General features: G+C 35.8%; 1 protein-coding gene across 3 annotated transcripts in view; it reads left to right on the top strand.

Annotated features, from left to right (window-relative positions):
- AEBP2 (AE binding protein 2) overlaps positions 1-10103 on the top strand; it is a 65862-nt gene extending 55759 nt beyond the window's left edge. Inside the window, exon 9 of one of the 3 annotated variants that reach the window (XM_012732910.1) lies at positions 9787-10103. In XM_012732910.1, the coding sequence (XP_012588364.1) occupies positions 9787-9808 (22 nt within the window). In that variant the 3' untranslated portion in view covers positions 9809-10103. Of the gene's footprint in view, positions 1-520; positions 3260-9786 lie in introns of those variants that run through there. The other 2 variants (XM_004693231.2, XM_012732911.1) reach the window with 2 other exon arrangements.
- Positions 10104-13562: the final 3459 nt, after the last annotated feature.

The raw sequence follows: 13562 nt of genomic DNA, 5'->3' as shown, positions 1-13562 counted from the left end.
GTCTTAGTCACTGACAATGGGTTTAGTAAAAGTTGCACATTAGAGTCAATCCCCTTCCTTTTTTTTTTTTTTTTTTTTGTTTTGTTTTGTTTTTTAAATTCAGTATTTAGAATAATATTTATGCTTAGTGTAAACATTCTGTGAATGAAGTAGGCTCTTCTGTGGAATATATTAATATATTACTGTATATCCACATTTTCATGGAGTGGTACTGTGGGAGACTGAGCAAACACTCTTCTGGCAACTTAGTGGAACAGCTTCTAAAGGCTTTTGCATGCTTGCTGCTTTAAGCTGCTTTTTTCCCCCTGTAGTGAGTACAGTAGTTCATATTGGAGAGAAAAACAATTATCAACATGTGCTCTTACAAATTCCAAAAGCACTGTAAGGATGTTTATCTTGACAGTGTCTGTTGATTTGAAGTCTTACTAGGAAATATTTAACAATGAAAATTATCAGAGATAATTTACCTTTCAACTATGATAAATAGATGTGATTGGTTGCCATTTGTGTTCTTTTGCAGAACTCTGATAAGAAAAGTGTTCAATTTGTATTTAAGCAAACAGTGAACGACATTTGCAATCAACTAAAAATTCGTCTATCGAATTAGGGCTGAACATTTCTGTTAAAGAGTGTTGCAGTATGTCTGGTGGCTCCCTTTTCAGGACTAGGGTTTTCTCATGGAGTACAGTATGTTCATATTTACCTATCTAACGCTCTAATCTGTCAATGGTTTTTGAAAAACCTCTATTTCAAATTATTTGAATAATCTTCATGTTTTCATTTAACCTATATAAGACTCTAATTTTTTTTTCTGAGGAAAACATTTGATTTATGTTTGTTTTTTTTTAATATAAGAAAAACTGTATTTTTTGTTGTTTTTTTTTTAAGTATCTTCAAACAGAATCTTTACGCACCAAAGTTGGTTTTGAAAGGAAAATAAAATCACTTTCTTGCTTGGTAAGCAAGAAGCCATATGGATTTTTTTTTACTTACAGAAATGGAAATATGTGTAACTTGTTAGTATTGTATCAAACAAATGTTGCATAGAGATAATAGAACATTGCTTGTAAATAATTCAGCAGATTTGTAATATATTTTTATATTATGAAATGTACTGTAGATGTTTTTCTAGAGGCATGAAAGTTAAATGTATATATTATGGGTAGAAATAATATTGAAGGATATTGTAATTCACTAGTGCTGCCAGAGGAATTGTTAATAAAGCACCTTCTTTAACAATAGATGTCTTTTACAGACTTAAGGGACTATGTACTACTGTTAATATCTATAAGAACAAAACACATTGAACATCCTTCCAGAAAGTCTTTGAGGGAGGACCTATACCCATAATAGAATTATGGCACTCATTTCTGACAGTGACTGTGAAATCAATTATTTCCTTACTGTTGGAAGGACATATTGTAAAGTATGTGGTTATATGCAGTCAAACTGCAGAAAATACTCCTGATTTGAGGAGTTTTCACTTTACTACGATATAAAAACCAGCAGTTTTTACACTAAATTTTTTAAAGAAAGAATAGACAAAAATATAGAATTAAGCCTTTGGTTCCAAAATGGGAAAGGTTCCATGATACATAAATCATTTCTCATTTACTTTAAAAAATAGTAAAAATTTTTGGAGACTTTATTCATTAACAATGGGGTAAAGAGTTATATACATGAAATGAGTCATATAAAATTAAATGAAGTGCAAATAGAAGCACTGCTACTATAAGACATTCTGGAATGGTTGTTTAATAAGGGTATTATCCATATGACCTGTAGTAAATGTGATTTTATTTTTAAAATGAAAAGAAAAGCAGTGTGTTTCTTTACAATTTTTCCTTTTGCTTAAGCACTTCATCAGTTGCTTTATTCTGTATCTACAAAGTACTCTGCAATCTCTTTTGTTGTTTTTAAATTTTGATTTGTTTAAAAATTGCCAAATAGAAGTCTTTCAGATATATAGTTTGTACCTGTATTTTTTATTGCCTCATGTTCTTGTAATTCTTAATTGACCGATGATTGTAGACCTTGCCTGAGTATTTTTTCTAATAAAACAAAGCAAATCACATTAGCTTCAAAATTGTAACAATTTCACTTAAATTTTAAAACAACATCTGAAATACACATCTAATATTTTCTTAGGGGCACAGTGAATAAGCTTGTTTTTTCATTGTGAAGAAATAGATGTCAAAACCACATTTTCTGGTTAACGATTTGAGTACTTGATCATTCATAATCCTTGCTGCTTATCTGACTTTGGTCTGATACTATTATTAACATACCAAAAAAGAATATGGAATTGAAATAGTTTATGACATGTATGTATATATGCATACACACATGCAACTATGATTGGGAGATAAGTTTGAAAATTTAAGTTGTTTTACTGATATCTACCCAGCTATAATTCAGAATCTACTGTATTTGTTCAACAGACTTACCCACAGCTTACTGGCATCCCCATCATAGATGTCTTGTTTCTGCCTTTTCCCTGTGGTAACTGAGCAGTGAGATCTTAGTGGCCTATAAGCCTAAATTTACTGTCTAACTTATTAAATTTTCCAATCCATGATACAATCACAATATTTTTTTTGAAAAGTAGACCAAGACCACACAACTTGCATTTTAATATGATCGTATTAACATTGGCAATAAGCCAGTACTTTAAATTGCTGTGAAAACTGTTTACTAAACTGTTTATAGTAAATATTGCCATATTAGGAAGTTGGAACAAATGGTGCTTTTTTTTTTTCTCCTAAACTTTTATATTGGGTTTCTTAATGCGTATTAATTTCACCATTTGTGTTTTGTATTTTGATTTACTAAGTAGGGCTAAATGAGATTTTGTATATCAGATTGTGTTTAAACCATAAGGCACATCTCTCAAAGAACTTTGGAAGTGGAAAGTATTGTAAAATTTAAAGTTGTTTATTTTTCTAATAAACTTACTTTTTCATATATGTCTTCCCTAAAATGAAAACAAATTAACTTCTGAATTTCAGGTGGAAGGAAACGGAGATGGATAATAGTAAACTCTCAATGCTTATTTTAACTTTTTTTTAAAAACTCGTTTAAAGGCATTGATAATCGTGTCTGTAAACCTTTGACTGTAAACTTATCCCTTTCACACCTTAATAAAGCATTTTCTATATGCAAGCACTCTTAAGAGGTTAGAATTTGCCATAGTTATTTAAAACATCTTTTGTTGTTTGCTATTTCAAATATTTTTTAATACATTGTTAATAAAAGTGTTACATGCTTGAATAAAATAAGAAATGGGAAAATTTGATCGAAGTCTTTAACATAGTTGGTGGGGGAATATTTTTTATATAGTTACATTTTCAAAAATTCTTTAGTTCCTCTACATAAGCTCTCTAAAAGGAAAATGAATTTTAGCTAAATTCTCAATGAAAGGCTGACACATTTGTGTAGCGACTGGTGAATTTGTAAGTAGGTGGTAACATGTAGATTTTTTAAAAAATGAGCTAAGTCGTATATGTCATTTGAATGTGTTTTTTTTTTTTTAGAGGAGAAAAGGGGTATATATTTTGGGTGTTTTCCATGAAAAATACTTTTATATTCTACAAAATGTAGAAAACAATTCTTGGAAGAAAATAACATTAAGGTAACTCCTGTATGTGTGTTTTGGGTGTTTGATTGTTGAGGACTTCCTGAATTGGAGGAACGTGACTAGCGTTCCACTGCAGCTTTAATACAAATGTCTTGCAGTGCTGGTCATTTCTAATAGTCATGAGCTGTGGCAGCTTTGAGATGTAATGAAACACTATATCATTTTTATTAAACATTTAAAAATTTAGTTTGTGTGGTATCCAACACATGGTTCTAATGTAGTTTTAATTTCTTTGCAAAATTATTAAGAATTAGTTGGTTTCAGCAGGAGTTCCATCTTCAGCCTTTTTCCTAGGCCAGCATTTTCCACCTTACCAAACTGTTCTGCAGAAAAAGAGGAAAATAAAGGTGCGTTGTGTTAACAACACTATGAAGTTGCTTTCAGCATTTCATGCTATAACCAGTCTTCAGCATGATACATAGCACACAGTAGTTTCTTAAATATTGGTTGATTGAGAGTTCTACGAGAGTACTTGTTACAGCAAAATATTTTGACAAATTATGGCCATAAAACACTAGTAAAGTTGAAGCAAACTGGTTTGTTAAATAACTCCATGTCCCGGTGTAACTGTTCTCTTTGTCTAAACATTCTCAATGTAAAGGGTTTTTAGTGTTTCAGTTTTTACACCTTCAGTTGTAACATCACCATTTTGGTTTCATTAAAAACTTCCTCACTCATGTTTACAGAGGAGCATTATTTTTTAAATTAAGAACTCAGCTATTAAATATGATTTTTTTTTTTAAAGATTTATTTATTCATACAGAACTGGGGTACAGGCCAGAGGCTCAGGGACGGTGAGAGGCTTCACCAGAGACAGAGTGGGGAGCAGAACAGGCAGACTGACGAGTACACTGCTGAGGGGAGCAGCGGGCGGGTCAGGAGAGGTCTGGCTCGCCATGTGGTCTCCTCCGGGGCAGGCGGCAGGCGGGAATCGAACTCATGCGGAAGTGGCTTCAGATTCTCAGTGCTGTGCTTTAACCCGCTGCGCCACCAGGGAGGGCCTAAATATGATTTTTATATAATACTCTTGAAAGCTTTTTATCCCAGAGTCTGATTTTTTTTTTTATTCTTTTGTCTTGGCTCTAGAATATTGTCCCCCAGAGGATCTTTTTTTTTTTTTCTCTTGAAAGTTTATATGCTTCTGCTGAAGAGAAACCTGTCTTGTAAATCTTACAAATGCATTATGAAATTGCCATAGATTTGTTTGTATTAAAACCATTTCACAAATTCATTTTATTTGATGGCTAATGGATCTTGTTTAAGTTTGCTACATGTCTTAGGCCTCTTTCCTTTTAGAAAAACAGCATGTTTTGGTAGGGAAGTGTATAGATTGGGAATAATACTAGTAGATTGTGTACCTGGAGCATTGATTTCGGGCCCATCCATCTGTGTATTCTTGAATATCAGTTTAAAACAGCTAGTTGGTTGTTAGACTTTGCTGTCTTATTACCGCCATCACAATTTTAAAAGATTGTAGTAAATGTCATAAATGTCAGTTTTAGAAGTTACAGAACTCAGTCTAATTTGTATTTTCTTCCATATTTGTCCTCCACTAAATCATCCCAAATGTCTCATTTTTATTTAAAATAATTCAATGGCCGCTTCATTCCACATTTGTCTTACAGTGTTTTAAAGAGAGTTGTTTGTTACTACAATTAGAATTGGTGAAACGAAGGGATTGATACTGTAAAAAATTGTGGCAGCGAAAACTAACTCTACTGATAACCTTTCTCTGGACGCCAGATTTGAGATTTTGTGCAACCATTCCAAAACTTGTCCTTTGCTTGTCAAAGTTGTTATTGTGCACCCAATGGTAATTTGACCATTACCCAGGACATCCCCAGGGACCTTATTTTTAATGGGCAAGTGTAATGTATGTAAATCATTTAATCATTCATTATTGTTACAGAGAATGCACAGATTTTCTGCCATATAAACAATATAGCTGCATCCTTTTAAAAATGCTTGAAAAGATACTTCTATCCTGTAGTTTCCTAGAAGGGACTATTAACTGACTTAAAAGTACTAGTGTGTGCAAAGCATTAGTTGTGTAAGTTTTGATATTGCCAAAATATTTTTCATTAAAGGTAGAACTAACATAAACTCCCATTATTGACTGGATGTGATTGAATCAATACATTTCCCCTGCATTATACAATACTTAAGTAATCCTTCTTTAAATTTTACTCAATCTGAGGTGAAAAAGTGGTTCAAATCTATGAATTACTTGGGTTTTTAATTCTCAGCTAGATAAATGGTTTTAATTTGGGGGAAGTAGTACCTTACATTTTGTATACTTTTGTTTTCATTTCTAAAACTGGCTTGGTATTACCACTTAGCTGAGAAGATTTGTTGTGGGGTTAAAATGAGACTTCACTTTGAATGAGCATGGCTTACAGACTGCAGTCAACCTTCAGTGTCTTAATTATTTCTTCAAAATCATTTAATATGGTTCTTGTTATTGGAAGAAATCTCATGAAGCTTAGTTTTCCTGGTTATTCTTGCATAACAAGAAGCCCTCCAATCACATGTGGTCACAAGAATATTCTCATCTTAACATAGTTTGATAAGTATTTTTCAGTCTATTTAGTTCAATTAAATGAGTTTTGACAGATGGATATAACTGTATAATGAACACAAGGGACACTTCTATTAATTCCCCAGTTTCCTCCTGCTAGTTTCTAGTCTGTTTCCCTCTAATGATTTGAAATGGGCCTATAATTGCGTAAGTATTTACGTTTTGTGCTTATTTAGTAATAATTATATACTTTTTTGGCTTGTATTTTGAGTAGTTACTGAGTCACTGAAGATCTGAATTCTCTGGCTTCAAAGTAATTATGACTTACTAAAACATATTTATGATTCTGGAGTTTGATTGGAAAGTATTAAAGATATGACTTAAGGCTGTTTTAAAAATACAACCTGCTTAATATCATAATTTATACTGATTTTTAAGGTAGGAGAGACCTTAGTTTGGAAGTCTAGCTATTTCCATACATTGGAGAGGTTAGAAGTATTCGTACCAAAGAAATTTGTTGCTGTTAAATTGGTGATGTTATAAAATTCACTGTTAGCTTTAAAAACTAAAATTTTAAGCATTTGCAAAATGCAAAGTTACTTCTCTAGGTGCTAGGGATTTAGCATTGGACTCAACTAACAAAAATTGGACTCAGGGAACTTAAAAATCAAGGGTTGGGACATGACTAGCAATGTTCAGATCTGTAAAATAACATAGCAGATCTTGTGTAAATGCTGGGGGAAAATAGGGCAAGCACAAAAAGTGAATGGTTATGCAGTGTAAGTAGGGTAGTTGGCGCCTACCCTGAAGAACTGAAGTCATAAAGGTATTCACGGGAAGAGATCTGGCCAAGAGAGCAAGTATCAGGCAAGAGTGTTAGGACTGGTTTCCACGGTGTCAGCCCCATCCCAAATGTTCCTTATGCTGTTGTTAAAGCACAAAATAATTGCATTTTCGTTTTCTCATGGTTGGAGTGAAGGGGTTTTTCTTTAAGTTGGGAAGCTGCTGCAGAGTTTTGAGCAAAGGTAGGATCAGAATTATATTTTTAGGGGATTACTCTGATTCAGAGTGAGAGTGCAAAGGCTGAGACAGGAAGTTCATTGGAAGGCCCCTAAAATCATCAGAGGATTGAAACAAGCACAGCAATCAGGGTTAAAAATTGCAACTTGGGTATTCATTTGAAGGTAGGTTTGGAGAGCCACTGGCATTTGGTGTGAGTGAATCAACAATCTAGGGTGTGGTTTTTTTTTTTTTTTTTTCCTCAATCTGGTAGTGGTACGGTGAAACTGCTATCCTAGTAGTGATGGGAGAGATCACAGTGTGTGAACAGTGGTGAATTAAGCTTTGGATCATTTATATTTGGGGCCCTTATTAGGTACCTAGTGGTGGTGTCATGTGAGTTGAATTTAGTGTGGAAATGATGTAAAATAGAACAACATTAATGAGACTAACAGTTTCTTTGAATTCTCTGATCCATTGAGTTCATTTCACCTCCAATGAAGAGTTCGTAAACTTCCTTTAGAGTCTGAACTTGAGTCAGAGCAGGTCCCTGGATACTTTGAACAAACAGAGCAGAAGGAAGTAAATCCTCCGTGGAACAGACTGCGAGTGGTGCCGATCAGTGGTGGTTATAGTTGCTTGTAAAATGGAACAAAAAAACAACTGCCTGCCCTTTATATCCTGTGTAGCAATTTTAAGTGAGATAAATCTTTTCTGCAACACCATGGGGTAAATAGGCATTAACATCATATCTTGGAATGTTGATCAGATTCCAGACCGTTCCGAGTGCCTTGGTTCCTAATAACAAACTGATATTTTCAATTTTATGGTGGAGGAAGCAGGTTAACTGACATTTCCAAAGTCACATATATGGTGAGTATTAGGGAACATCTTTTGGGGTAGCCATAAGTGATGTTCCAGAAAGTGACTTTCAGCTTTGATACAGGAAAGTCAGGAAATTTGTCAGAGAAATAGTATGTTCAAAAACACAGGAGTTTAGTGCAGTTGTGTGAACATTTAGTGCCCAGTATGTATTTAGTATTTAATAAAGAAACTGCTTTTCACATTTTCCAGTCTTGGAAGTAGGGTGAAGATTGTCATCACATATGAAGTTCTGTACTATGTGTAGTCTAGAGGTGGAGCTGTGTCTGTGTTATAAAAGCACAGAAAGCATTTGGCCAAATCTAGAGCATTAGGACAAGCTTCCCTCTGAAGCGAAGTCATTAAAAACCACACTGCACTTAATGCTGGAGAATGAAGGGGACACTGGAGTCAAATGTGGGAGGGTTTGCAGTTGTAGGAAAGACTTGCAGTTGGCTGCATTTCCATGTGTCAAAACTTGGGCTAAATGTACAGTGCCAGTGGAGGACCTTTGAATGTGTCTGGGAGAGAATGATGAGCAATTTTCTTGATCACTGCCTGGTGGTATGTGAGAAGCCATTCCGTGCTGAAGTGGTGCTGGATGATGCTCTGCCTTGCTCTCGGGGAGGTACAGGAAAATGGATGAACCATAGTTTTCACAGTGTTTACATTTTCCTGAAAAGTAACTTTGCAAGGTTTGAAAATACAGGAGTATATTCTGGGGGAAATTAGTTTGTTTTCCTACAGTTCTAGTCAAATGAATTATCTTTTAAATAAATTTAGACATGCTTTGGAGTGAGTTGGAGGGCTAGATGAAGTGGTCTTTCTAGCTCTATGTTGCCCTGGTTATTTTATTACATGTTTTCTTTTAAAATGGGTTGTAAAAAAGTACTGTAATACAAAGTACAGTACATTGCTTATGTTCATGAGGTAAATACAAAAGCATTCTGAAAGCATTTCAGGGTGGTCTTATCCTTGTATGTCATATTCACAGTGGCAGATAAGGCCTACTTAGGTGTATTTCCAAGTAGGAATAAAGAAGCCTAATATGAGTAAGCCCAAAAAAGTGTGTTCTTTTTCTGACTTCAGCATTATGACATTGACATTGTGCAAATCACTTAAAAACATGGGAATTTTTCTTGAAATAATGAAATTTGGTGTAGCTAGGACAGTTGATAAAATTTAAAAGGGAATTCAGACCTGCAGCAAGTATTCAAAGTAGATTTAGTAAATACCAAATAATTGAAATTTTACATTTGCTAGGAAGTTAAAGCATTCACAGAGTTGGATCATAGTGAATAAAGAAATGTGTGTGCAGTGGGGGTTTTCTGTCACTGGGAATGTGGTTATGGATCTGCCATGGTGCCAGGGTAAGAGGAGAGGTTGAGATACTTGTGAAAGTCACTCTTGGATCATTTGTTTCATCCATTCCCTAGAGAAAATATTTGGGCTGATCTCTAATTCCTTTGCCCTCATTTTAAGAGGTTTTTATAATAGGGTAAGATTTTTTTCCCCCCTAATAAATGTAAGACAGGCAAAAATGGTGACGGTACAGCTCTACAAATTTTATGTACTTAGTACAGGTGGGCTCTATATTTGGTTACTCTTAAGCTAAAACATGAAAGTATTCTGATACAGAAGTTCATAATGTTTATAATGGGACCTTTAAGCTTTTAGAAGTAGCTGGTTGGGCTGGGTGAATGAGCATACCCTGTGCAGTTAATCCTTACAGTTAACATGAAATAAGGGTTTCACTATTTTTGTTTTACAGATCAGATGAGTTACTCAGGTAACTTTCCAAGACTGTGCTGCCAGGAGGTTGCTGAGGTTGAAGTTTGAACCAATTCTGCCTGATTCTAAACCCAGAGATTTTACCACTATGCCTTTTTGATAAGTGGTTAATTATTTAAATGTTTTTTTTAAAGACTGTTAAAAAATTAAGCGTTTCTGAAAGAATACATCATAATTAGTGTCAAGGAAATAACCAAATTTTGCTAATCTTTTTCCTGTATGCTTCCATTCATTTGCACTTGTTAATGCAACTCTGCTTAGGGATTGAAATTACTTTTGACTTAAAACAGCCATCAAGAGAAACACAATAAAAAACCATTGGAAATATTTTCTCAATTCATTTTATAATGCTCGCTCCTTACATAGCTCTAGTGTCTGACCCATGCTGTTGCCTTCTCTCTAAAGAGTTCTTTGTTTTTCTTACAAGTCAGGTCATTTGGTAAAACATATCCTCGGGTTTATTTTATTTTATTGAGAAAGTTATTCTCTTACACTTTTGAAGCATGATTGTACTCCCCCCCCCACCCCAACACTTTAAATATTGTACACTGATTTTCTTGATAGCATGGTTTCTGAAGAAATACCTGATCATTGCTTCTCTGTAGGTAAAAATTGTTTCTTCTGCTGATCACTTTCAAGAAATCCTGCTAGCTGTAGGCATTTTAGGTATTGATCCTCTCTATGCTTCCTGTGCCTAAGTTTTGTTCTGACATTTTGGGGAATTTCTCAAGTTTTATCATTTCAAATATTTCTTCTGTTCATTCCTTATTCCTCACATAGACCTTTGTGCTTGTCCATGTTCTTTGTTCTTCCACATTCGGCTCCATTTTGTTACATGTGTTTTTCATTTTCTTTTCTGTTCTGAAAATTTTTATTGATCCTCAGCTGCACAGATACTCAGCTGAATACACTTGGCTAATGAGCCCATCATGTTTTTTGTCTGTTTTTTGACTCTTAGCATTTCTGATTATATTTCTCTCTCTGCTTACATTATATCTATTTTTGAAGGTTGTGTCCTTTTCCATTAGCATATTAACACTTAGTCTCTTGACATATTCATCATATTTTAAATTCCCAGGCTGATAACTTCCAGTATGTATGCCATAGACCGACAAATCTAGATCTGATGTCCTATCTCATCTTGACATATTTTTTAGGTATATTTATTGTTTTTTTGAAAACTGGCCATGAGGTACATGGTAAAAACTGTGGTAAACATGCAGTGATGTGAAGAGGGAAGCATTGTGTGGGTGTGATTAGGTGAACTTGTGCCTTGGCTGGGAACTTTACAGGTGTTTCTGCTTTCAGGTTGGTGAGGGCTGCATCCTCACACCTAAATCCTCTTCAGGTTAGCTAGGCTCTGATAAAAAAAAACCTGAATGGTTAGGCTCTTAAGATAATTTCCTTTGAAGATAGGTTACATTACGGATTACAGTACATCTTTGGGAGGATTTGTCAATAGCTAAAAGTTCACCCTCCTCTTAAAAGCAGATAGTTTTTCTCTTGGTTTCTAGTAGAGTACCTGGAAGTAAACTTGTGCAGAGAAGTCTGACCCCCCAGAGCTGGGTCACCTTGAGTTTTTTACTCTGAGAAGTGAACTTCCTGCATTCTGTCAATTCCATGTTGGGTAGGTATTCCTGCCCCAAAGCTGGTTCCCATGGAGGCTTCAGCTCTGGTAAGTTGTAATCGTGTCTCTTGTCTCTCCAGTTTTGGGGGGCAGAACTGTGTGACTTCAGTTCTCTGAGGATCAATAGTGAGTTTGTTTTGTTGAGTGGTAGTTTGGCTATTTACTTGTTAGGGCAGTGATGACTTCCAAGTTTCTTTAGATGCCAGACCAGAAATCAGAAGTTTTACATCATTAGAAATAAGAACATTGGCCCTCTCTGGTGGCGCAGCGGGTTAAAGCACTGCACTGAGAATCTAAAGCCACTTCCTCATGAGTTCAATTCCCGCCTGTCCCGGAGGTGACCACATGGCGTGGCAGACCTCTCCTGACCCGCCCGCTGCTCCCCTCAGCAGTGTACTTCGTCCATCTGCCTGTTCTGTTCCCCACTCTGTCTCTGGTGAAGCCTCTCACCGCCCCTGAGCCTCTGGCCTGCACCCCAGTTCTGTATGCACAAATAAATAAATCTTTAAAAAAAAATAAGAACCTGCTATGGATTCATCATTTGTTCTGACTTCTTACTTTAATGTGAGTTAAGCTTGCACAAAAATTGGGGATAGGAGCTGCTTTGGTGGTGCAGGGGTTACCCTGCTCCTCTGGTCTACACCCTAGGTTTTGTATGCATATGTAAATAAATCTTAAGAAGAATAGGAGATATATATTTTCTCACTGTTATATGTGTTTAATACATCTGTTTTTAAGTTTTGCCTTCTGTTCAAAATGGACAGTGAAAAACCAAATGAGCATAAAAAGGAGGGACAAGTAAGGATTAAAATGCATTAATTTTGCTCTTATTAATAATCCCCACTGTAGTTTTGTGTGTATGGAGTGGAATGTACATTTTAGTGGAGAGTAAGGGAGACACAGTAAAAAACTGGAGTCAGAGGTGAGAACTCTGAAGAAAAGTAGAGCCATGGAGGCAGCCAGGCTGCTGTTTCCTTGGCACCACTCCGGAGGTTCTCTCCAAGGTGGACATGTTTGAGCAAAGGCTCGGGACAGGGTTAAACTTCCTGTAGAAATAGTCTTATTTTATTTGGTGGGCCTTAAGGGCTCAGCCACAAATAATTTCACAGGAAAGCACCCACGTGTAGATAAATGGGCCTGACTGTGTTCCAGAAAAACCTTGTTAGAAAAAACAGCAGACCACGTCTTGCACTTTGAACATAAAGTTTGTCAAAGGTTAATACAGGGTCTAGAGTCCCTTGAGGGTTGTGAGCAAGTGAATGGTGGGATAGGACTTGGCTTTTAAGGGAGTACTGGCTGCCTTATGGGGGACTGAGGTGTTCACATTAGGGCGAAAGCAGGGAAACGAGTCTGGGACTGAGATGGTGGCTTGAAGGGTTATTAGATGACGAACAAGTGTGTAGGGAGAAGACATGGATAACTAAGGCTATTTAAGCATTTGTGTGCATAGTGGCGTTGAAAGGAGCTTAAAAGTAGTGAGACCAAGGTGACAGGCTTGTAAGTAAGTGTTCTTTAATGAATGTGGTTGATTGGGAATGAGCAGGAACATGGTTGTAACTGCTGATTCTGGTCAGCTTTATGATTTAGGATGTCTCTGAATCTATCAGATATGTTTTTCTTGGTATAATGTTGGGTCCATGGTCTTACAAACCTGAAAAACACAACTATAGTAGATACTGGAGAGCAGGGAAGGGTTGGGAAGAGTGGCAGTTTACTTCTCATGCAGGACTGTTAATTGAGCTTTATTCACCTCCGTTGTCCACTGATCTAGAATATTCTTCAGTGACTCACAGATGTCACCAAAGTCAAAAGGCAAAATCAGGAAGTAATTTTCTACTATTAAAAGTGACATTTGCATCCTGTTATACTTGTCTGTATTTTTCAGTTTTTACCATACCGCTTTGTTTTGAAAGATTTTTTTTTATTTTTTTAATTTTTTTTATTACAAAGTTTATTTTTACATCATTTTGCACATTTTTTTTTCCGTCTCGATTGTAATCCCCGTGGGTTTCCCATCACCAAATCACCCCTGTGCCACCACCATAGTCCCGTGCATTTCCCTCCCTCCCCCCTCTCCCGTTTTTGATCCCATTCCCCACTCCACCCCCACAGAATGTCTCTGGTATATG

The sequence above is a fragment of the Condylura cristata genome, unplaced genomic scaffold (assembly GCF_000260355.1).
Source record: "Condylura cristata isolate star-nosed mole 26May11 unplaced genomic scaffold, ConCri1.0 scaffold00036, whole genome shotgun sequence".
NCBI lineage: Eukaryota > Metazoa > Chordata > Mammalia > Eulipotyphla > Talpidae > Condylura > Condylura cristata.
The sequence above is the reverse complement of the archived record's forward strand: the minus strand, read 5'-3'. Positions and strand labels throughout refer to the sequence as shown.